This window comes from Gymnoscopelus microlampas, assembly GCF_963454915.1.
Source record: "Gymnoscopelus microlampas genome assembly, chromosome: 18".
NCBI classification, from domain to species: Eukaryota; Metazoa; Chordata; class Actinopteri; order Myctophiformes; family Myctophidae; genus Gymnoscopelus; species Gymnoscopelus microlampas.
The window spans coordinates 48,529,839-48,555,935 of NC_139955.1; the positions used below are offsets into that span (position 1 = coordinate 48,529,839).

General features: G+C 41.9%; 1 protein-coding gene across 1 annotated transcript; it reads right to left on the minus strand.

Moving 5' to 3' along the window:
- Positions 1–204: 204 nt before the first annotated feature.
- stard15 (StAR-related lipid transfer (START) domain containing 15) lies at positions 205–25,769 on the minus strand. The gene is made up of 7 exons (XM_084042085.1): positions 25,636–25,769; positions 25,224–25,447; positions 10,581–10,728; positions 6,277–6,380; positions 4,230–4,347; positions 3,274–3,326; positions 205–1,509 (listed from the first exon to the last, which is right to left on the minus strand). Exons 2-7 carry the CDS (start codon positions 25,368–25,370, stop codon positions 1,288–1,290), a joined length of 792 nt encoding a protein of 263 aa, XP_083898211.1. The 5' UTR covers positions 25,371–25,447; positions 25,636–25,769; the 3' UTR covers positions 205–1,287.
- Between the last annotated feature and the right edge of the window lie 328 nt (positions 25,770–26,097).

A 26,097-nucleotide genomic window follows, 5' to 3' on the forward strand; every position in this document is an offset into this window, starting at 1 on the left:
CTGAACAAACACTCTATAGCAATGAGTACTATCACAATATAGAGCTATTGAACACTGTTACTGAACAAACACTCTATAGCAATGAGTACTATCACAATGTAGAGCTATTGAACACTGTTACTGAACAAACACTCTATAGCAATGAGTACTATCACAATATAGAGCTACTTAACACTTTTAACCAAAGCAAATCACTTACCCTACCTTTAAGTCTTTTTAATAAGTAACTCTGGACTGAAAATACCTCAAATGCCATTCAGGTTTTACAAACAGACAGACAGACAGACAGAGACTGGTCTTAATGCGTCTGATATCCAGAATGTTTAATAACATTTTATCACATTCTGTCTTTCTCTCTCATATTAAATGCTCATTGCTGCTTATTGTAACATTCTCTTTTACTGTTAACTAATATGTTTGAACTTTGGAAATATAGCAAACACTTTATTTATTTACATTACAGTGGAAATTATGAAGTATTTTCAACCCTCAATCAACAGGTTTCCTGTAGGCTGGAAAGACACATTCATTCTTTTATACTTTACTACTAACAAGGTTAAATTACTCTGAGCCGTGGTCAGTCTGCATTCAGTGTGTCGGTTTATTTACAGCCAGAAGAACAGTCAGACAGACAGACAGACAGACAGACAGACAGACAGACAGTAATAGGGCTGGGAAATTAATCCATTGACACCGGGTAAGCATCTGTTAGTTAAGATTTTAACCACTTTAACCATTATTTTATACTTTGGCTATTCAAAAATATCAGATATATATCTGCTATACATTTTTGCAAATCTTTGTATGTATATATTTTTTAAAGCGAACATTTTTAACTCAGATCTTTGCTTCTGGGGGATTCTACAAATGTCTTCTAATTATTATTTAATTTTTTAACTTTCTATAAATATCAGTGGTTCTCAAAATGTTTTCATGTCAAGGATCACCCAAAATGATATGTATTTGGGTGCACGGACCCCATCTCAAAATATTTAGTTTGCTTTAAAAAAATATACGTATATATATATTCAAAGATTTGCAAAAAAAAAATCCAGATTTTTTCAAAAATGGCAGATCTACAGGCTCATAACGCGACACTCGTGCCGTGCTCTGAGCTTGTATATCTGCTGTTTTTGAACAGCCAAAGACATCTTAAAATGACGAGATGCGACGAGTCGGGTCTTAATGGGTTTATAGGGGCTGGGCAATTAACCAAAAATATATCTAAACCAACATTTTCAACCAATAACCTGTCCCGGTCGTGCCACTAAGTATAAATGTAACTCATTAAGTCTCGTCTTCGTCGTCTTGTTGCGGTGTGCTCTTGTCTTCGCTCAGGCCGCTCTCGTCGATGTTGTCCAGCGAGTCGGCTCTCTGCACGGTGAGCTCAGCTGGACTGACGCAGGGCAGCGTGTTCTGTTCAGGATACATCCAGGGCTTCAGCCCCGGGCTGTGCTTCCTCTTCCATTCTGGATACTTCTGGGACGCCTTGTAGATCTTCTTCATCGCCTGTTAGCAGGAGGAGGAGGAGGAAAGAGTGTGGATGTAATTACGTCACTGGCGCCTAAACTATGGAGCCACAGAGAGCATGTCCTCCCCCACGCTACCATTGCCCGTTGGGGCAATGGTAGCGGCTGGCTGGAGGTGGTCATCGGCTTCACAGGGAACGTTCAGGGAAGTGTGAAGAGCTCCGATGTTTTGTCTGTATGTCCAACAGTGTTACTTTTCAGGATTTCAAATATAAAAATAGAGATAATAGCCGATCTACAAGCTCACAACGCGTCCCAATGCGATGTGTTTTCAGCTTGTAGATCGGCTATTTTCACACATTTTGTGCGACACTCTTGTATGATGGAGTAGGGTGTTAATGTATGAAAAAACATAAAAGGTTGAATAATATGGAGTTAAGAGCTTTCTGCTACAGTAGATAGCTCCCATATAATATATAGCACATATACTGTATATATTATTTATTCATAGCTTATAAATATGCATACTTCCTTTATACATAATACATGCACCTGCCATGCACCGGCTTTTTACTTACAGTCATTTATTAGTCAATGTCTGTCCATTTTCATAGTCTCTTAAATAGTATACAGTGTATACATATAAAATAAGTTATAAATGTGTATATAAGCTTTTTCTTGTTGACAATTTACTCTTGTATTTATTTATCAGAAGCTCTTTATCCAGAGTGACTTACAGTAAACAAGGTAAACACATACATATAGAACACATAGAGACAGTGTAGTGTCTCAGTAAACTATAGGATCATAGAATACAGAGACAGTGTAGTGTCTCAGTAAACTATAGGATCATAGAATACAGAGACAGTGTAGTGTCTCAGTAAACTATAGGATCATAGAATACAGAGACAGTGTAGTGTCTCAGTAAACTATAGGATCATAGAATACAGACAGACAGTGTAGTGTCTCAGTAAACTATAGGATCATAGAATACAGAGACAGTGTAGTGTCTCAGTAAACTATAGGATCATAGAATACAGAGAGACAGTGTAGTGTCTCAGTAAACTATAGGATCATAGAATACAGACAGACAGTGTAGTGTCTCAGTAAACTATAGGATCATAGAATACAGAGACAGTGTAGTGTCTCAGTAAACTATAGGATCATAGAATACAGACAGACAGTGTAGTGTCTCAGTAAACTATAGGATCATAGAATACAGAGACAGTGTAGTGTCTCAGTAAACTATAGGATCATAGAATACAGAGAGACAGTGTAGTGTCTCAGTAAACTATAGGATCATAGAATACAGAGAGACAGTGTAGTGTCTCAGTAAACTATAGGATCATAGAATACAGAGACAGTGTAGTGTCTCAGTAAACTATAGGATCATAGAATACAGAGACAGTGTAGTGTCTCAGTAAACTATAGGATCATAGAATACAGACAGACAGTGTAGTGTCTCAGTAAACTATAGGATCATAGAATACAGAGACAGTGTAGTGTCTCAGTGAACTATAGGATCATAGAATACAGAGAGACAGTGTAGTGTCTCAGTAAACTAGGATCTTAAACCAAGAACTTAGCGTCAGTCTAAACAGTATACTATCAAAACATACACAATAAGTATGTCGAAGACATACTGTATAGAGATAACACTCTATGTGAATCAAATATTATATACAATATATATATATATATATATATATATACATACATATATATTTATAGATTGATTTTAATCCATTAACAATTGTGATCCAACATTGTCACATCATAATAATAATAATAATAATAATGTTACCTTTGGAGCTACCATCTGAGACACTCTGTTGACCACCCACTTTGGTAGAGACCCTTCAGAGAGAGACAACACACACTGTTATACACACTGTGTACTCACGTGCAGTGTGTGTGTGTGTGTGTGTGTGTGTGTGTGTGTGCGTGTGCGTGTGCGTGTGCGTGTGCGTGTGCGCGCGTGCGTGCGTGTGTGCTTAACAGAGTGCAGAAACTGAGGAATGCATCTAAATCTGACTAAATCCCTGAGTTCAACTGTGCAAATCCTATCTGTGTTCAGCCTCCATAAGCTATACCTGTATAACACAGGGCATAAGTGGTTAATGTGCAAAACACAGACTGAGATGAAGGATAAAGTGGTTGCCCCGCCTGGTGAGGAAATGTTCTGGACTGAATGTCCACACACTAGCAGAGACATTCTGTCTCGGTCTAAACAGGAGGCAGGGAAAGCTGTTCCAAAACGTGGAGCAGATTTACTAAAGCACAAGGCTGTCCCATGTGATCAGCCTGTAGAACGCTGATGGATGGTAGGACTGTCAGGGAGATGCTTACATGTTACACCCTGAGGTTCCTCTGAGAAGGGAGGGGGGGGGGGGGGGGGGGGGGAGGAAGGAAACCACGTTTCCTGGACTTTAGAAGGAAAGCCAACAGAGAGATGGACTCACACTGGACTGGTCATATTGGGTGAAATCTGACCCTTAAAGGGATAGTTCACCCCCAAAATGACTTTTTTTCCTATGGATTAGTCACCCCATGGAGACTTGAATTCATGGATATTTTTTTGTTTTTGTCTCATTCCTAAGACAATCATTTTATGACCGGCAGCGGCTCCGGTGCGAGTGTGAGTGTCTGTGCGTGTGCGCGCGCGTGTGTGTGTGTGTGTGTGTGTGTGTGTGTGTGTGTGTGTGTGTGTGTGTGTGTGTGTGTGTGTGTGTGTGTGTGTGTGTGTGTGTGTGTGTGTACCTTTGGGGTCAACCTGGGTCAGATAGTAGAGAGTACAGCAGTTGGTTCCATTAGACTGAACCAGGTATCCTGTCAGCAGAGACACAGCTCTCACATAGTCCTTCTTAGGAGGATATTGCTGCAAAGGACAGAACATTATCTGATCAATGAACACAATAGAAACACAATAGAATAGAATAGAAAATGATTCAAAGGGTGATTTGGTGGAATGTGATCCTTATGCATGTTTATGATATGTTTCCATATCATACTGTGTTACTGTTTGGACCCAGGCTTCACAGTCCACTATAAAATACAATTACATGACAATTAAATACAATGAAAAGGTTAAATACTGGTTGAAATCAAACAAAAGACACTAATATGTAATGCGCGTTTTAAAACGTTTACATCATTGCTTTCATGACTATAATTTGGGAACGTTATTGCTTTTGTACTTGTTTAAATTAGAGCTTTTTGAATGTGCTTATTGTTTTGGGGGTCTTTTTATGCCTTTATTGACAGTAGGCTGACAGGAGACGGGGGGAGAGATGGGGAGTGACACGCAGCAAAGGCCGCCAGGATCGGAACTCGAACCCGCGATACGCTGTCAGGCTACATTGAGCCTAGATGCCCACCATTTATTTTGGGCTTTTTATGCCTTCATTTAGAGAGGGATAGGGGAAGTAGGCTGACAGGAAACGGGGAGAGAGAGATGGGGGGGGGGTGACATGCAGAAAAGGCCGCCAGGGCTCGAACCCACAACGCGCTGTGAGACTACATTGAGCCTAGATGCCTGGACCGCCACGCTACGGCCCAGACCATAATTGGAGTATTTTTTAACTAGGTAGATATGTGTATAGAAAGGCCTAACCAGGGACAGAGGGGTTGCAAATTAGCCTCGGCTAGAAACCAGTTTCTTGTTTTTATAACTTGCTACATAGTTTTTTGTATTGTCCCTGTCAAATAAACATATGGAAATAATTTAAAAGGTGTTGGTTTTATAACCTGGAGAGCAGCTTTCTTTGAGTCATTGTGACTCATTTCTATTGTTATGTTGAATACAAACTGTCATCACAATGAAACTTCTGCTTTTCAGCCCTGAAAGACCAGAAATAACCTGGCAGTTATAGTGTGTGGTGTAACCAGTACAGTGTACGTCTGTAAAGGTGTACAATACTAAATGTAGCAATGTAAACCAGGGGTCTTCAACATATTTCAGCCCAGGGACCCCTTAGCTGAGAGAGAGCTGAAGCAGGGACCCCCACACTGCATAGTGAATCAAACTGTGTTGTAGATTACACTTTTTCATACATTTCATAGATAGTTTCATAGACTTGTTTAACAGACACTATCATCAGTGTTGTGTAGAATCTGTAGATTCATGTTGTTAATGTGTATTTTCAGTAGGGGTGTGCCGATATATCGTCCCGCGATATATCGCGATACGTTTTCGCGACGATATGTATCGTTTTGGAAAAAAAAAATATCGTTTTTGAAAAACATTTTTTTTTTTTTTTTTACAATCATAATAATCAGGCATGCAAACGGCCCCAAAGTGAAAAGAGTGACAACATGTTTTTTTTTCGGGTCAGGTGTCATACTATTTGGATTCAAAACGGCTATTGTAGCTGAAAAGCTACAAGTTTGCATATCTGAATAATGCAAAAACAGAATTATTTGTTTGCATTTTCTTTTTTTCTCCTCCATATATTTTCATAATAAAAAAAAGTGCGTATCGTATCGTATCGAAATCGTATCGAAGTTGTGAGCCAAATATCGTATCGTATCGTTTCGTGAAATTAGTGTATCGGCACACCCCTAATTTTCAGACATTTTAACTACGTAAACCCTCAATACTTGACCTTTGGCTCTATACTTGGTTTGCTCTGGTTTCCCTCTACACCAGATCTCTTCGCTGAAAAGAGGTTGGCCCCCCTGTAGTAACTCTGAGGACCCACTAGGGGTCCCGGACCCCCTTTTGAAGACCCATGGTGTAAAATACAATGTGTAGATCTGTAAAAGTATAAAATGTATAAGTGTAAAGTAGTAAATGTGTAAATGTTACCGGGTGTTTGACAGAGTAGTTGATGATCAGGTAGTCGTTTCCAAGAGGAAGCCATGACCTCATGGTGACAAAGTCTCTGTTCTTCAGAGGACTGGGACACTTCCCTAGAAGACACACACATAAAACACAACAATAAAACAGGAGAAGACATTTGGGACACTTCCCTAGAAGACACACACATAAAACACAACAATAAAACAGGAGAAGACATTTGGGACACTTCCCTAGAAGACACACACATAAAACACAACAATAAAACAGGAGAAGACATTTGGGACACTTCCCTGGAAAAAAAAGACACAAGAAATATAACCAGAGAAACGTCTGTGAGTTTCACCATAAGACAGAAGAAAGAAGAAGAGAAATAGAGTTTGTGAGACAATAATACAGCAGTAAGAACAGAAACAGTTCCTCAGTCTTATTCCTAACACCAGCTGAAGTGACTAGAAACACATGTTGTTCTGTTGGACCAACAGTGGTTCAGCTCAGCCTGTAGACGACAACGGCCAGGAGAGCAGAACAATGGGTTTAGAACAATGGGTTTAGAACAAAGGGTTTAGAACAACGGGTCGAAACTACGATACGATGCTATGTGATGCCAGAGTGTGGTCTAGCCAACACCAACTCAGGACTCCTGAATCTCTGCCCTCCACACTCTCCTGTCTAGCATCAGGGTCTATTGCTCTACAGTGTTGTTAGCTAGGCTGTCGCGCCGCAGTGCATCTACGTAGATGGTGCTTCTTTCCTTTCCTGGCTTTGTGCTGGGTTAACTCCATAGTGTCAGTTTGTCCTGGGTTAGCTCCATAGTGTCAGTTTGTCCTGGGTTAGCTCCATAGTGTCAGTTTGTCCTGGGTTAGCTCCATAGTGTCAGTTTGTCCTGGGTTAGCTCACATAGTGTCAGTTTGTCCTGGGTTAGCTCCATAGTGTCAGTTTGTCCTGGGTTAGCTCCATAGTGTCAGTTTGTCCTGGGTTAGCTCCATAGTGTCAGTTTGTCCTGGGTTAGCTCCATAGTGTCAGTTTGTCCTGGGTTGGCTCACATAGTGTCAGTTTGTCCTGGGTTGGCTCCATAGTGTCAGTTTGCTTGCCACTATAGTTCCAGGTGTCTGACACAGTGCCCTGCCAGCCTCACCCTTCTCTCTCTGAATGTGTCTGTGACCCGTGATAGATTAAACGAAACACGTCTTTCAGATGTTTCATATTCCATCCTGATTGGCTAAGATTGGTTTCCAACGTTTGCAGGAGTGCTCCGTTTTGAACTAAATGCCTCGAATCCTGAACACGTGCGTGCGATTGCGTGAAACTCTGCATGCACATTCACACTACACTGAGGAACAAATGCCACCCTTTTAACATCGACCTATTATAGCGCCACCAGGAGGCCGATTTTTGCAAAAAAAAAAAGTTTTATATTACTCCAACAAATTGTGTCCCAACATCACGCAAATGGTGATCTTTATAGTCAATTGATCAAGACGGATCCGTCTGATTGTCTATCCTGATTGGTGAATTCAGAACATTGCATGACCCACAATAACCAACCTGACCTGGCGGAGACCTGTGCTCTGAGGAGCACTTCTTCTAGTTTCTCTAGTCTATTGGATAAAAAGGTTTGGGAACCACTGCAGTACAGTGTCTGCCATCTGCCACACTCTATTGGTTCTCAAAGTGGGGTCCGGGGACCCCCAGGGGTCATTGAGGGGGTTCCAGGGGGTCCCCAGCAAAATCAGTTTAACCACTTTCACTCTACAGTATATACACAGTACGATCTACAAGCTCACAACGGGTTGCGCTGCGACTCGTTGCTTGTAGATCTGCTATTTCAAAAAATGGCTGATTTTGACAATAATGACATGTCCAAAATAGGGATTCTAACAAGCTTTTATGTTCTTTCTTTATTGCCTTATTTCCTTGATTCCCTCTCCTTTTAAATTGCCCCCCCCCCCCCCCCGGCAGCCCCCACTCTGAACACCCTCCTCTATGCAGTATACAGTGTATCTGCACTGCTGCAGCTCCTGAGGAGGAAACAGCTTCTTGTTCCCTTGAGCAGAGAAAGTGCTGAACTCTCTCTCTACCCCCCCCCCCCCCCCCCCTCCCTCCTCCTCCTCCCACACATAAAGTCTTTCTAGCATATCGTTGCTGTCAGACACAAACCTCTTATCTCCACATTCTAACATTTTGAGTTTTTTCCTAAATGAACTCCTACTTGATCACACAACAGCATCACACAAAAGCATCCAAAGTAGCAGATCGACAAGCTCGAAACGCGGCGCGAAGCGACGCGTTTAGAGCTTGTAGATCTGCTACTTTGGATGTTTTTTTTAATTTGAATCCTGAAAAGTAACAGTTGTGGACATATGAGGTTTCCACCGAACAGACAGACAGGATATTATTACTACATCCCTGAATACATGAATAAAACCTTTAGCCTCCATGAACCACTGCAGCACAGACTCACTACATATCACTGTGTGTTGTAGCTCTCAGGTGGAAAACTGTTAATTTTCAGGAAATGATCCAATGTAGTTATTATTTAGTCACATGCTCTTGTTTAGACTTTTCACTGGTGTAATATTTATGAAACCCACACACACTTAGAACCACTTTCATGTTCTCTTAAAACAAATTCTAAAATAGCAGATCTACAAGCTCGTACTGCTGTTTTCACTGCTTTTGTGTGACACACTTGTATGAAGAAGTAGGGCATTCATTGTCTCCGCCAGGCCGAAAGGCATGGCGAGAGAGTATGTTTTACCCCCTGTCCGTCCGTCCGTCCGTCCGTGTGTCTGTCTGTGAACAGCTAATATCCGGCACCGTTAGCCCGGCCGCTGCAAAACTGTGCACACACACTCCCTGGATGCCAAAGCCGAACCTCTGGCCCACACTTTTCAGATTGGCCTGTTATAGCGCCACCAGGAGGCCGATTTGTGCAAAACACATTTTTGGATATCACTCCTGCAGATTTTGTCCAAACCTCACGCAAATCGGTACACAGTATCTATATAGTCATGTGATCAACAAGGATCTGTCCAATTTTCTATATTCTATCCTGATTGGCTAAGATTGGCTTCCAAAGTTTGCAGGATTGGTTCGTTTTGAACAAAATGACTCAAATCATGAACGCAGCGTGCGATTGCCGTGAAATTTTGCACACACCTTCCCACTAGGCCGAGGAAGAAATGCCACCCTTTTCACATTGGCCTGTTATAGCGCCACCAGCAGGTCTAATTTAGAAAAACACATTTTTGGAACAAAATGCCTCAAATCATGAATGCAGTGTCCGATTGAAAGGCCTAAGAAGAAATGGCACCCTTTTCACATTGGCCTGTTATAGCGCCACCAGGAGGCCACAATAACCTACCTGACCTGGCGAAGACCTGTGCTCCGAGGAGCACTTTTTCTAGTTTATGAAAATAATTTGAATTATGGAGATATTGAGGTTTCTGCCTGACAGCAATTGATATGTTTATATAATATCATTCTATAGTGTATTTATAAGCAGATTGGATATTTATTGTCTAATTAGACTAACTTTTCTAATTTTGTAATGTATTAGAAAACATCATTGCATAGCAGTATGAATTATGATGTTTCTTCATTCAAGAGGACTGCTCTAAGATAACATCATGTATTCAGTATAAGCCTGTCTTCAATGTGACGTACATTCTATGAGAGAAGCTACAGTCTGGTGTAGTTTAATGACCATGACCTTGACAAGCTGAGTTACAGTGAATTAGACGCAGTTAGAAGAGAAGGAGCTACAATCAATGTTTTCTCCTCTGCTCCCACACGAGACCCTTTGATTCACCGTCCATCGAATTCCTAGAATCTAATCAATAGTCAATGTCCCTCTGCTGAAAGTCTATACACACACACACACACACACACACACACACACACACACACACACACACACACACACACACACACACACACACACACACACACACACACACACACACACACACACACACACACACACACACACACACACACACACACACACACACACACACACACACACGTGTGACAGGTCGTTTGAGGTAACCTCTTCCTTGTCAACATAAATCTTTAACACTCCCCAATTCTGACATAAATAAGTCACTTGGTGATGACAGACAGACAGACAGACAGACAGACAGACAGACAGACAGACAGGCAGGCAGACAGACAGACAGACAGACAGACAGACAGGCAGACAGACAGACAGACAGACAGACAGACAGACAGACAGACAGACAGGCAGACAGACAGACAGACAGACAGACAGACAGACAGACAGGCAGACAGACAGGTAGTTGTCTTACAGCTGTAGTATCCTACATCAGCGTTGACAGTGAGGCGGCCGATGTCGTAGGTGTCAATCATGTTGCTGTCCCACTTCCTCCTGTAGCTGGTGTCATGGAGGACATCGTAGAGTGTCTCTGCACTGACGTCCTTACATACAATACGCATCTATAGAGACATGAAACACACATTAGATACTGTCGTCCTTACATACAATACGCATCTATAGAGACATGAAACACACATTAGATACTGTTGTCCTTACATACAATACGCATCTATAGAGACATGAAACACACATTAGATACTGTTGTCCTTACATACAATACGCATCTATAGAGACATGAAACACACATTAGATACTGTCGTCCTTACATACAATACGCATCTATAGAGACATGAAACACACATTAGATACTGTCGTCCTTACATACAATACGCATCTATAGAGACATGAAACACACATTAGATACTGTCGTCCTTACATACAATACGCATCTATAGAGACATGAAACACACATTAGATACTGTCGTCCTTACATACAATACGCATCTATAGAGACATGAAACACACATTAGATACTGTCGTCCTTACATACAATACGCATCTATAGAGACATGAAACACACATTAGATACTGTTGTCCTTACATACAATACGCATCTATAGAGACATGAAACACACGTTAGATACTGTCGTCCTTACATACAATACGCATCTATAGAGACATGAAACACACATTAGATACTGTTGTCCTTACATACAATACGCATCTATAGAGACATGAAACACACGTTAGATACTGTTGTCCTTACATACAATACGCATCTATAGAGACATGAAACACACATTAGATACTGTCGTCCTTACATACAATACGCATCTATAGAGACATGAAACACACATTAGATACTGTCGTCCTTACATACAATACGCATCTATAGAGACATGAAACACACGTTAGATACTGTTGTCCTTACATACAATACGCATCTATAGAGACATGAAACACACGTTAGATACTGTCGTCCTTACATACAATACGCATCTATAGAGACATGAAACACACGTTAGATACTGTTGTCCTTACATACAATACGCATCTATAGAGACATGAAACACACGTTAGATACTGTTGTCCTTACATACAATACGCATCTATAGAGACATGAAACACACATTAGATACTGTCGTCCTTACATACAATACGCATCTATAGAGACATGAAACACACATTAGATACTGTCGTCCTTACATACAATACGCATCTATAGAGACATGAAACACACATTAGATACTGTCGTCCTTACATACAATACGCATCTATAGAGACATGAAACACACATTAGATACTGTCGTCCTTACATACAATACGCATCTATAGAGACATGACACACACATTAGATACTGTCGTCCTTACATACAATACGCATCTATAGACATGAAACACACATTAGATACTGTTGTCCTTACATACAATACGCATCTATAGAGACATGAAACACACATTAGATACTGTCGTCCTTACATACAATACGCATCTATAGACATGAAACACACATTAGATACTGTTGTCCTTACATACAATACGCATCTATAGAGACATGAAACACACATTAGATACTGTCGTCCTTACATACAATACGCATCTATAGACATGAAACACACATTAGATACTGTTGTCCTTACATACAATACGCATCTATAGAGACATGAAACACACATTAGATACTGTTGTCCTTACATACAATACGCATCTATAGAGACATGAAACACACATTAGATACTGTCGTCCTTACATACAATACGCATCTATAGAGACATGAAACACACATTAGATACTGTCGTCCTTACATACAATACGCATCTGTAGAGACATGAAACACACATTAGATACTGTCGTCCTTACATACAATACGCATCTGTAGAGACATGAAACACACATTAGATACTGTTGTCCTTACATACAATACGCATCTATAGAGACATGAAACACACATTAGATACTGTCGTCCTTACATACAATACGCATCTATAGAGACATGAAACACACATTAGATACTGTCGTCCTTACATACAATACGCATCTATAGAGACATGAAACACACATTAGATACTGTCGTCCTTACATACAATACGCATCTATAGAGACATGAAACACACATTAGATACTGTCGTCCTTACATACAATACGCATCTATAGAGACATGAAACACACATTAGATACTGTCGTCCTTACATACAATACGCATCTATAGAGACATGAAACACACATTAGATACTGTCGTCCTTACATACAATACGCATCTATAGAGACATGAAACACACATTAGATACTGTCGTCCTTACATACAATACGCATCTATAGAGACATGAAACACACATTAGATACTGTCGTCCTTACATACAATACGCATCTATAGAGAAATGAAACACACATTAGATACTGTTGTCCTTACATACAATACGCATCTATAGAGACATGAAACACACATTAGATACTGTTGTCCTTACATACAATACGCATCTATAGAGACATGAAACACACATTAGATACTGTCGTCCTTACATACAATACGCATCTATAGAGACATGAAACACACATTAGATACTGTCGTCCTTACATACAATACGCATCTATAGAGACATGAAACACACATTAGATACTGTCGTCCTTACATACAATACGCATCTATAGAGACATGAAACACACATTAGATACTGTCGTCCTTACATACAATACGCATCTATAGAGACATGAAACACACATTAGATACTGACGTCCTTACATACAATACGCATCTATAGAGACATGAAACACACATTAGATACTGTCGTCCTTACATACAATACGCATCTATAGAGACATGAAACACACATTAGATACTGTCGTCCTTACATACAATACGCATCTATAGAGACATGAAACACACATTAGATACTGTTGTCCTTACATACAATACGCATCTATAGAGACATGAAACACACATTAGATACTGTCGTCCTTACATACAATACGCATCTATAGAGACATGAAACACACATTAGATACTGTCGTCCTTACAATTATGGGTGTGTGGGGTACGTTTGGGCTTTTTGGCGAAGAGACTTGGTGTAGACAGACAAAAGCGGTCTAAGTGCATTTGGAACTCAGGTCCAGTTTATTAAGTTAGATCAGGGGTCGTCAACATTTTTCAGGGCAAGGACCCCTTAAGTTTATTAAGTTAGATCAGGGGTCGTCAACATTTTTCAGGGCAAGGACCCCTTAGCTGAGAGAGAGATGAAGCAGGGACCCCTCCACTACATATTGGATTCATGTTAAACGTGTGTTTTCAGACATTTAACCACTTAAACGCTCAATACTTTGTAAACTTGACATTTGGCTCGGTACTTGGTCTGCTCTTTTTTACCTGTACACCAAACCTCTTCGCCGAAAATAGCATGCCTTTTTATAGCATGCTACTTTCGGCTAATGTTCCCCCAAAAGTCCCTATCACACAAAGATTTGGCCCCCCTGTAGTAACTCTGAGGACCCACTAGGGGTCCCGGAGCCCCTGTTGAAGACCCCTGGTCTTAAGGGTTAAAGTGGTTGAATTTTGCACCAAGGAGTGATCACAACTACACCTCTACTGCTACAGCATACCTAGGTCACATGTTTGTAATGAAAGTGTAGCTTCAGGTGGATTGGTTCCAGCATCGTCAGGTGAGGAGGGGAGGGGTCATGATGATGTCAGACTGGTTACTGATGATGTCAGACTGGTTACTAGGGGGCGGGGCTAAACACGTCAGTACTTTCCAGTCTGTCAGCAGATCCACTGTACTGGGGGGGGGGGGGGGGGCTCAATGAAACAAACGCTGCATGTAACTCTATCAGCACCGCCCCAGCGCCCGCCTGCCTACTGCTGTTAAACATTTATAAACACACCTCTCTTTATCTCTCTCTGTCTCTCTCTCCGCCTCTCCCTCGCTCTCCATCTCTCTCTCTCTCTCTCTCTCTCTCTCTCTCTCTCTCAATGAGTGTCCCAGCTGTTGAGGTTTGGACATAAGGATAAGGACAGACGCATACAGAGATCTCCATATATGGGCATAAAAGGGACACAGACAGACAGACAGACAGACAGACAGACAGACAGACAGACAGACAGACAGGCATTCCTAACTTGCATCAGAATGGAAACTGAAAAGTGCATATTGATCACATGACTCCAGAGAGATCACGTGTAGCTACCGGTTTGGACAGAACCTGTAAGAGTAGCAAAGAATCTGTTTTGAAGAAAATGCAAACTGTCCGATTTGAAAACGTTGTGGGGTAGAGGTTGTTCCTACTGGGAGTGTTCACACGGTCGGGATGAAACATTTATCTCTGGCCTTTGGGCCATCCAGCCAGGTGGAGATAAAAAGTATATATAGAACTTTTATGCTACTTTTATTGTACTTATTTATTCATTTAGGCCTAGTTATCTATTTCATTTTGCAATTTGTATTATGAAGAAAACCCAGACTGGGTCCGCCGATCTGGATCTTCAAATAGTAAAATCTACAGGAAGTTGACATCTTTATTTAAAACAAATAATTGTAGGGCCTACTGGGTTTGGTGATGTTCTATATTGTCAGGACCAGCTTCGTTTGCGTTTGCCTCTTCACTGTACAATGTAAGTCAATGAGGAGCATATTTTGAATTATCAATTTCTAGTCAATGGAACAATTAGATGTATTGCCCACGTTTGGAGTTACACCATGGCAAGTAACCCAAACCTCTACTTAAGTGTTCTTGCACTTTAAGCAGTTTTGAAGGCTGTGGCCCCCCGCAGTAGCCTGGTTCCATCTCTCTCTCTCTCTCTCTCTCTCTCTCTCTCTCTCTCTCTCTCTCTCTCTCTCTCTCTCTCTCTCTCTCTCTCTCTCTCTCTCTCTCTCTCTCTCTCTCTCTCTCTCTCTCTCTCTCTCTCTCTCTCTCTCTCTCTCTCTCTCTCTCTCTCTCTCTCTCTCTCTCTCTCTCTAGTGGAATGTTAAATTATTCAGACAGTAGCGATGCCTCAGCGCTCCACAAACACTGGATGAATGATTAAACAGTCAGACCTCTAATCTTCATCATTAGCGTCATCTTAAATCTGTTAACATGTTGTGTTGTTAGCATCTCAACACATCTGTGTCTTCAACAGGGGGTCCGGGACTCCTAGGAGGTCCTCAGAGTTACTACAGGGGAGGCCGCAAAATCTTTGTGTGATCTGTGAACTTTTTTACATTAAGAAGTGTGGCTCAATGCCCCCCAAATTGTCAATATTCAATGTTCACATGTTTGAGAGTGAGAGAGACTTGATTAGGGGTAAAATAAAGTTTGAGTTTATGAAATTAAATTACTTTTTACCTTCTATGGCAGGGGTCTTCAACAGGGGGTCCGGGACCCCTCGGGGGTCCTCAGAGTTACTACAGGGGGTCCGCCAAATCTTTGTGTGATATGATTTTTTTTACCTTAACCCCATCCCTTTTCTGAGGTGAACTTTAGCCAAAAATAGCAGATCTACAAGCTCACAGTGAGCTTGTAGATCGGCTATTTTTGCCAAAGAGGTATAGGTGAAGAGCAGACCAAGTAAACAAAAAAAGTTTCATCTGAAACACAATTTTATACAATATAGAGGGGGTCCCTGCTTCATCTCTCTCTCAACTAGGGGGTCCTTGGGCTGAAAACGTTGAAGACCCCTGTTCTATGGTATACAGGTCAATGTTGACCCTTAACACACCAAATGTCACTATTCTTAAAAATATTAACATCTTTTAAAGTTAAAAAACTAAAACAAGTATTTATTTTTTTTTTGTAAGTGTGTTCTAATGTTAGTCTATTAGATAACATCATTATCCATTGGCTTCATTATAGGAAATGTAATGAGTGAATTTAAAAAAAAGTGTACATGGATATGAATGCATAACATGAGGTGGGAGAAATAAATAAACGAAAATAATAAAAAAAAAAATTGTATTTTGTTAAATCACAGGTCAAATTTGACCCACTAACACCAAAAGTGTATGCAGGTTTCTAACACAATGCAAGGGTTAAGGACTGGTCAGCCTGGGGTTTCAGGCCCTTTAAGGACTGGTCAGTCTGGGGTTTCATGGCCCTTTAAGGACTGGTCAGTCTGGGGTTTCAGGCCCTTTAAGGACTGGTCAGCCTGGGGTTTCATGGCCCTTTAAGGACTGGTCAGCCTGGGGTTTCAGGCCCTTTAAGGACTGGTCATTTTCTCGTCAAGGAGCCGAGGCAAGAAGAGCCTCCCTGGGGAGCTTGTTGCAGTGATGATAAACAAACCACGTCACTATGACAACATAACCATAAACAAACCACGTCACTATGACAACATTAACAAACCACGGACAGTCGGGCACGTCACTATGACCAGACCACATAACCATAAACAAACCACGAGTCAGCTCCACATATGGGCACAAAAGGGGGCATGCCCATATATGGGCATATACTGATGACATCAGGAATCTCCATATACGGGCATAAAAGGGACACAAACAGACGGGTACAGCGGATACTCTGACACTACGACTCAGACATATTGGTCGGACCGGCGGTGCCACGAAGGTGTGAGGGCCACTTAGCGGCCCCAACTCTAAATGTGAGGGCCCTCACATCTAGTTAGATATAATTAATTAGTTATAAAAACACTTGCACTCTGTATTCGCCCTCTGTTTGTTTTCACAAATTGCCTCCTCATAAATATGTGTTAGATATTATATTGTGTACATATTAGATGTTTTACATCTGTCATGTTCTGTGAAAGGACGTTAATAAAGAAAAGATCAATCATTGTAGCAATAAGTTTACAAATGAGCAGAGCTGACGTCACGTGAAGCGTGTGCATTGTAACACCTCTAAGTAATTGATGTGTTCAGAATGATGCTTCACTGAACAGGGAGGATGTCTCCTGTCCTTTGACAAATGGTTTCCTCTGGACTCGTATGTCATCAGCTCGCATGTGAGGAACACAAGGATGGAAACACAAGTATTAACAATCCAGGTTTAGTTTAGACCGGGGCTGGGTTAGCTTAAAGGCGAATGCTGCTCATTTTAAAACTATGTCGTTACTATACCTCAGAGATAATAAAAAGCTGTGTTGCTTAGAACCGGAGAACACATTTTTGGGGTCATGAGATCAGTGACGCACGAGATAATGTGATTCAACTTCAAGTTCAAACTACTTTATTTTACTTTCCGGAACTTGGTGTGTGTAGTGGTTAAAAAGCAACATACAGATACCCAGGTCACTATAAAAACACCAACTGACATAATAAAACTCTACTACAGTACTTAAACGCATGATATATTAAAAGTAAGTAAGAGGGCAGACGCGTCTAAGTGAACGGTGCCAGAACGTCATACCGTTACCAGACCAAATAAGGGCATTCCTTCCTATCATATGTGCGAAGGAATGAACAATCAATGTTAGTAGTTTTACAACTAGTTTATAATGGCATATGGTCATTCTGTTTCATAAGACATAGAACTTGTTAGAGCATTTTCAGCCAATCCACTTATGTTATCTACAAGTCTTAATTTAAAGGATATTCAAGTGTGGTTTCTGCCAGTTAGATTCGATTCCCCATTGAATCCTGTGAGGCTGACTAGACCAGAAGGCGGGCAAATGACTGAATTTCTTCTCCTTTTTTTCCTCATAAAAAAAACTAGAACATTCTGTATCTTCTCTACATCAAATTATTCACGTTTTGGTTAATGTACGTACACTGTCACACATTGAAAGTTCACAAACGGGTGTGCTTGTAGATCTGCTATTTTAAGGCTTTAGGTTTAAATAGGTCAGGAGGTCATGAACATTACTTAAGTAAAATATCTGAGTACTTTTTCCACCACTGGGACAATGCATGCAGCAGAGACGTCAGTATAAGGCTCGGGAAAGCTTGCAGAAAAAAGATCAATTCATTCCACTATGGGTGTCTCCGGAAGATACTGTATGTCGCATCTTTTGGCCAGACAAGATCTGGAACGAGGACCTGTACAAAATGACAAACTGTCGCAACGTGGGGCTGGAAATCAAACACAGGCGGCTCAGATGGCTCGGAAATGTCCTCCTAATGGACCAGAACAGCATTCCTAAAGTAGCGTTGAGATGGACCCCACTTGGAAAGTAGCCTCGGCCCCAGCCTCACTCATCTGCGAAAAGAAGAGCCTGGTCACGACCTAAAGGCAAGCAGCGAGTGTCTAGGAAGTCCTGAGTGGGCAGGATTTCCGTCGTACGCGTTTCCCCCAGAAACTATATTTTTTGACCAATCACAACACTCGTTTCATTCACAGAGAATGTTAACAGGTTTGTAAAGCATCAACGTCATTTCCTTCGGCGGTACTTCTGTCAAATTCAACCGTTTCCGGTTGTCACTTCCTAGACAACCAACAGCTCAGGTCTTGCCCAGCGTGCCTGGAAAGAGGAAACAAGGGAGGCCAAAAACAACCTGGTGAAGAACTGTGATCTCAGAACTGAAGATGTCAAACCTAACATGGGGCGAGGGAGGCACGACATGCTGCAGGAACCAGATAGAAGCAGATAGTCACAGCCTTATGTTCCACAGGGGACGAAGAGGATTAAGTAAGTAAGTAGTGCTGAAGCTACCTGCTCATTACAGTGTTTCCCAGAGGTTCATTGAAAAGGCTACTGATCTGTCCCTAAGCATGTGTTCATTACAGGAAACCTCTGAGTCTGCATCGGGCAGCAGGGTTGATTTCGTCGACTAAAACTATGACGAAAAATGTTGGTCGACCTTTTTTCACTCAGGAAAACTACATAAAAACTAAGCAATGATGACTAAAACTATTGACAATTTCGTCAGCAATTAAAAACTAGACTAAAATGTTAGTGAGGGTCTAGTGGAGAAGAGATCCAGTAGAACTAAAAGACAAGTCATTTCATGTTTGGTTGCGCTCGGGTGTTGCGCTCTGAAAATAGCAGATCTACAAGCTCACAACGCGTCGCAGCGCGACGCGTTGTGAGCTTGTAGATCTGCTATTTTCAGCATGCAACCAAGTGTAAGATCAGCCATTATGACGCCATCAAGGCACCTCCACAACACATTTTAGTCGACTAAATCAGCTGTAGATTTAGTTGTCTATAATCTTATGATATTTAGTCGACTAAAACTAGACAAAAACTAAAACGTTTCAGAATGACTAAAATATGACTTTTATTCAAAAGACTAAAACAGAGAATGACTAAAACTCAATCTAAATGTTGTGTCTAAATCAACACTGATGGGCAGACATACCACTCCACCAGATCAGAAACATTCAATCATCACGAACAGTATAACAGTTAACCGCTGCATTCACAACTACCTCTAAAGCATGGGTCTGGGACCCCTAGCCTAGGGGGTCCTCAGAGTTACTATGGGGGTGCCGCCAATGTAATCTTTTTACATTAACCACTTGAACCTAGCATCCTTATTCTGGGGCGGAACATAGCAGATCTACAAGCTCACAAAGCCTCACACTGCGACAAGTTGTGAGTTTGTAGATTGGCTATTGGCTATTTGTCAACAGGTTTGGTTATAGAGGGGAGAAAAGAGCAGACCAAGTACAGAGCTAAAGGTCAAGTTCACTAAGGTATTGGGGGTTTAAATGGTCTGAAAATACACATTAACATGAATCCAACCTATTATATTACTAGAATAGATAATGTGTAAACCATCAAACAAAAAAACATTAATTTACCAAACACTGATGACAGTGCTGTCAAACAAGTCTATGAAGCCATCTATAAAACTATATGGTGGTCCCTGCTTCATCTCTCTCTCTCAGCTAAGGGGTCCTTGGCCTGAAAAACATTGAAGACCCCCTGGTGTAAAGTCTAATGTATTAAGTATGATGGTATTGCAAGCATGCAAAAAAGAAAAAAATTAAAACAGGGAGTGCGTGCCGTGTGGTGAACTAGCAAACTCAATATTACATAACGCACCAAGAGTATCAGGATTCACTTTGTCACATGTTTGTTGTATGGATGATTAACTGCCTCGCGATGCATCGTTACATCCCTAGTGCGGATGCATACAGTTCATTGTAGAGCTGCTGTAGCTTAGCATTAGCATTAGCATTAGCGTAGGCCTGAGTTATTCTGAGGCTACAGTAAGGTAAAATATGCCAGCAGGCTAAGTGCTGCTCAGGTTTCCCGTCTCCTCGCCATTACCTCCGTTTTCCACTGTTAATTTTTTAACATGCTGATGCCCTTCACTCACAGCAGGAGAGCCTAGTGTCTGCCTGTCTGTCTGCCTGCCTGTCTACCTGTCTGCCTGTCGGCTTGTTAACAAGTTTAAAGGCCAAACCAATATCTGTCATCATGCCTGACAGAAGCCTCAGCTAAGATGTCCTTGGGCAAGAAGAGTAGAAGACAGTTCACCAGCAACAGCTGCACTGTGGTTCTACTGGATACCATGGATACTATGGTCAACATGTTTATCATGTCAGAGAAAGCTGGCCTATGGCGCAAGTTGGGGCCTGCCTGTAAGGGGTCATTTGGAACCCCCTCAAGGACCCATGAGGGCCCCTGCCCTGGACCATACTTTGAGACCCACTGGTGCATGGCTGCTGACTGTGCATAGAGCCTATTTCTCTGTTCAGAAAGGACGTGTTTGACCCCTCCCACAACTCTGACTGTTCTGTTCTCTATTCTCTGTTCTCTGTTCTCTACAGCAGAGCCTGTTCTCTGTTCTCTGCAGCAGAGCCTGTTCTCTGTTCTCTACAGCAGAGCCTGAGGCTGATAGACCAGTCTGACATCATAGGCAGTCTAACCAGCCTCAATACCAGGACATACGATACATGCTGTGTGTGTGTGTGTGTGTGTGTGTGTGTGTGTGTGTGTGTGTGTGTGTGTGTGTGTGTGTGTGTGTGTGTGTGTGTGTGTGTGTGTGTGTGTGTGTGTGTGTGTGTGTGTGTGTGTGTCACAGTTTAATGTTTGTGGGTTAGTCTAGTGCATCACATAATGTCCAAACACCCACCTTACTGACTGACTGACTGACTGACTGACTTAATTGTCTGACTATTTCCTGGGTTTTAAGGGTCACAGGTCATGATTTAGATTTCACAGGAAAACAAATCATCATTACAGCAGTGTTTCTGTGTTCACTACAGCAGTGGTTCCTAAACATTTTAGCTCAAGACCCAAAAGAGAAACTAGATGTTTTCCTGGGACCCAAACTATCCGTTGCTTTTGCTTGTGATTTTTTTTAAATTGTTTTTAATTGATAAAAAGTTGTAACTTTTTTAGTTTAAACTTTTTTCAAAATCTTTTGAAATAAATTGTTTTTTTTAATGTAGGAAACATGAAATGTACTTACGACCCATAAAAATGTGTCCACGACCCAAACATGGGTCCAGACCCACTGTTTAGGAACCACTGCACTACATTCCATCCAAACCCTGAGCTGATGGACCTGATGACATCACTGTCTGACCAGCCGCAATACCTGGACATATGATACTGTACATGCACTGTGTGTGTGCGCGTGTGTGCGTGTGTACCTACTGTACCTACTGTACCCTCTCAACACACTCAGAGGGTAAATAAAAACACAAGGTCCATGACATCTTCTCTACAGAAAAACGCTAATGGTGATTATTTTGCATAAAGGTAAATGTAAATAGCCGTTCTAGCAGCTCACATTGCACTGTCAGCTTGTAGAACGGCTATTTCTTTAATTTATATGTTCCAATGTTCAACGCATCATGACAGCCCTACCTACACCCAGTCTGTCTGTCTGTCTGTCACACAGCCCTACCTACACCCAGTCTAATGTAGGCCTGTCTGTCTGTCTGTCTGTCTGTCTGTCTGTCTGTCTGTCTGTCTGTCTGTCTGTCACACAGGAGGAGAGACGACTAGTGGATATGATTAACCCATTAAGACCGGGAACGCATCTGTGTCATTTAAGATTTCTTTGGCTATTCAAAAATAGCAGATCTACAAGCTCATAGCACGGCAGGGCCAGGGACAAATTAACAGTTGCACGGCCCCCTGGGCCAATTAGGGCCCCCCCAGAACGGGCAGTTTGGTGGGCACTGGGCACGCAAACACACATGGCATGTGTGGGTCAAGAAAGCACCTGTAGACATTTCATCATACAGGATTTACAATATTTATTTACATGATATTTCTCCCCCATCAATCTTGCTACCCAGGTACTCAAAACACACTTTGTGTTACTACTCCTACAGATTGTTGTCACTCACGTAAATGGGAACACATGTCTCTTTGTGGTCACGTGATCCTGATGTATCTGTTAGCTTTCTCAGATGCCCTTGTGATTGGCTACGGTTGGCTTTCAAAGTTTACAGGAGGGCAGGGCCGTGTTAATGTCAGAATGCGCCCTAAGCAAAGGACAGTTTTCGCCCCCCCCCCCCCCCCCCCAGGACAAATGCATGCAGCGCGCGTAGAAAAAAATGCGGTTTGTCACCGGGTTTGTTACTTATTTGGGGTGTTTTTGTTACATTAATTCAGTTATTTCGGTTAATTCTGTACAAAAAAAATAAAATAAAAATGGGTGCATTTTTGCGTCTGATTTGCCATGACTCTTTGTACACAAAACTACCAGTATAGGCCAAGGAGGAACCACCACCCCAAACCTTTCAAATCGGCCTCATGGTGGCGCTATAACAGCTTACAGCTCTCTTCACGTTTTGGCCTATACCTCTTGAACCGTAGGTAGGTAAGGTGGGTAAGGTAGGTAGGTAATGTAGTCTGTGCCAGACTCTTTTCTTCAAAACACACTTTTTTGCTACAATTCCTACAAATGTTGTCCAAACCTCACACACAAATGGGTACATTATTATCTCTGCAGTGTGATCAAGATGTATCAGTGAGATTTCACAGGCTCCATTTAAATTGGCTATGACTGCCTTCCAAACTTACTGACGGCCTTGGGTAGGCAACCTGGCCTGGCGAGGATCAACTAGAAAAGTGTATATTGCAACCATATAGGATTGATTCTAGGATTTTAATCCCAATGACAAGTATCCAAATTCAGCATTACAGAGCTTTAAGTACAGGGGGGAGAGGCGGGGGAGAGAGAGAGAGAGAGAGAGAGAGAGAGAGAGAGAGAGAGAGAGAGAGAGAGAGAGAGAGCAGAACACAAGTATCATCTCAACTGACTCTATATATCTTATGTCTATTATATGCACTTATCGCACGACAGATCAATGAAACAGACAGACAGACAGACAGACAGACAGACAGACAGACAGACAGACAGACAGACAGACAGACAGACAGAGAGTTAAACAAACAAACAAACAAACAAACAAACAAACAAACAAACAGACAGACAGACAGACAGACAGACAGACAGACAGACAGACAGACAGACAGACAGACTTAGAGTTAAACAAACAAACAAACAAACAGACAGACAGACAGACAGACAGACAGACAGACAGACAGACAGACAGTTAAACAAACAAACAAACAAACAAACAAACAGACAGACAGACAGACAGACAGACAGACAGACAGACAGACAGACAGACAGACAGACAGAGAGTTAAACAGACAGGTAAACAAACAAACAAACAAACAAACAGACAGACAGACAGAGAGTTAAACAGACAGACAGACAGACAGACAGACAGACAGACAGACAGACAGACAGACAGACAGACAGACAGACAGACAGAGAGTTAAACAGACAGGTAAACAAACAGACAGACAGACAGACAGAGAGACAGAGAGTTAAACAAACAAACAAACAAACAAACAGACAGACAGACAGACAGACAGACAGACAGACAGACAGACAGACAGACAGAGAGTTAAACAGACAGGTAAACAAACAAACAAACAGACAGACAGAGAGTTAAACAGACAGACAGACAGACAGACAGACAGACAGACAGACAGACAGACAGACAGACAGACAGACAGACAGAGAGTTAAACAGACAGACAGACAGACAGACAGACAGACAGACAGACAGACAGACAGACAGACAGACAGACAGAGAGTTAAACAGACAGGTAAACAAACAGACAGACAGACAGACAGACAGACAGACAGACAGACAGACAGACAGACAGAGTGACAGACAGACAGACAGACAGACAGACAGACAGACAGACAGACAGAGTGACAGACAGACAGACAGACAGACAGACAGACAGACAGAGAGTTAAACAGACAGGTAAACAAACAGACAGACAGACAGACAGACAGACAGACAGACAGACAGACAGACAGACAGACAGACAGACAGACAGAGAGTTAAACAGACAGGTAAACAAACAGACAGACAGACAGACAGACAGACAGACAGACAGACAGACAGACAGACAGACAGACAGACAGACAGACAGACAGACAGACAGAGTGACAGACAGACAGACAGACAGACAGACAGACAGACAGAGAGTTAAACAGACAGGTAAACAAACAGACAGACAGACAGACAGACAGACAGACAGACAGACAGACAGACAGACAGACAGACAGACAGACAGACAGACAGAGAGTTAAACAGACAGGTAAACAAACAGACAGACAGACAGACAGACAGACAGACAGACAGAGTGACAGACAGACAGACAGACAGACAGACAGACAGACAGACAGACAGAGTGACAGACAGACAGACAGAGTGACAGACAGACAGACAGACAGACAGACAGGTATATATACCTTTAGTTTCTGAACTGTCTTGCTCTCCTCTGCTCTGCACCAGACAGTGGTTCCTCCCTTGTTGTACCTGACCATCCATCCATCATGGTTCTCACACTGGTCCTTAAAGGAGCTGAAGTCTGAGTCATCAGGGATCTGGACCGGCATGTTGACGATGAGGAACTAAACACTAAACTAAAGTAAACACTGAACCACACGGACTGCTCCTTTACATCTGTCCACCTCTATAATAATAAGAGCAGATATGATGGTTATAGATGATAAACTCATATAAAACACACATAAGACACAATAAAGTCTAATAAAAAGCCGCAACGCGACAGAACAGCTGGAGAAGCTTCTATCGTCCTGTTATTATAAAGAACCTCTCCTCTCCTCTCCTCTCCTCTCTATCAGGTGTTTAGACTCAGACAGGTGTCCAGCTCTCCTCTCCTCTCCTCTCCTCTCCGGTGTCCAGGTGTCACTGACTCCTCCGTCACGCTGCTGACGGGAACCTGAAAGGAGGCTCAGGTAACACACATACACACCTCCTCCTCCTGGCTGCTACACCGCTACCGATGACCCGTGGAATTGTGTGACTCCGGAGGTCGCTGTGTTTCTGAATAATTATTAATCACACAGACATTATGTGTTTAATAATTATTTATTATAATTTATACCCAAGAAATCCTTGTTCTTACCCCCGCCTGCACCTCACCTATACCCCATTATACTGTATGTGTGCCCCCCAAAGGAAGCGTTCCATATGTTCTGTCCAGCAGACATTTAGGTTTAGGAGAACGTTGTCAGTTAGGCGTTAGGTCTGGTTTAGGCTTAGATCAAGACTACCGTAGATGTATTTCATCGAGTCTGACTTTTACTTTCGTATCTACGA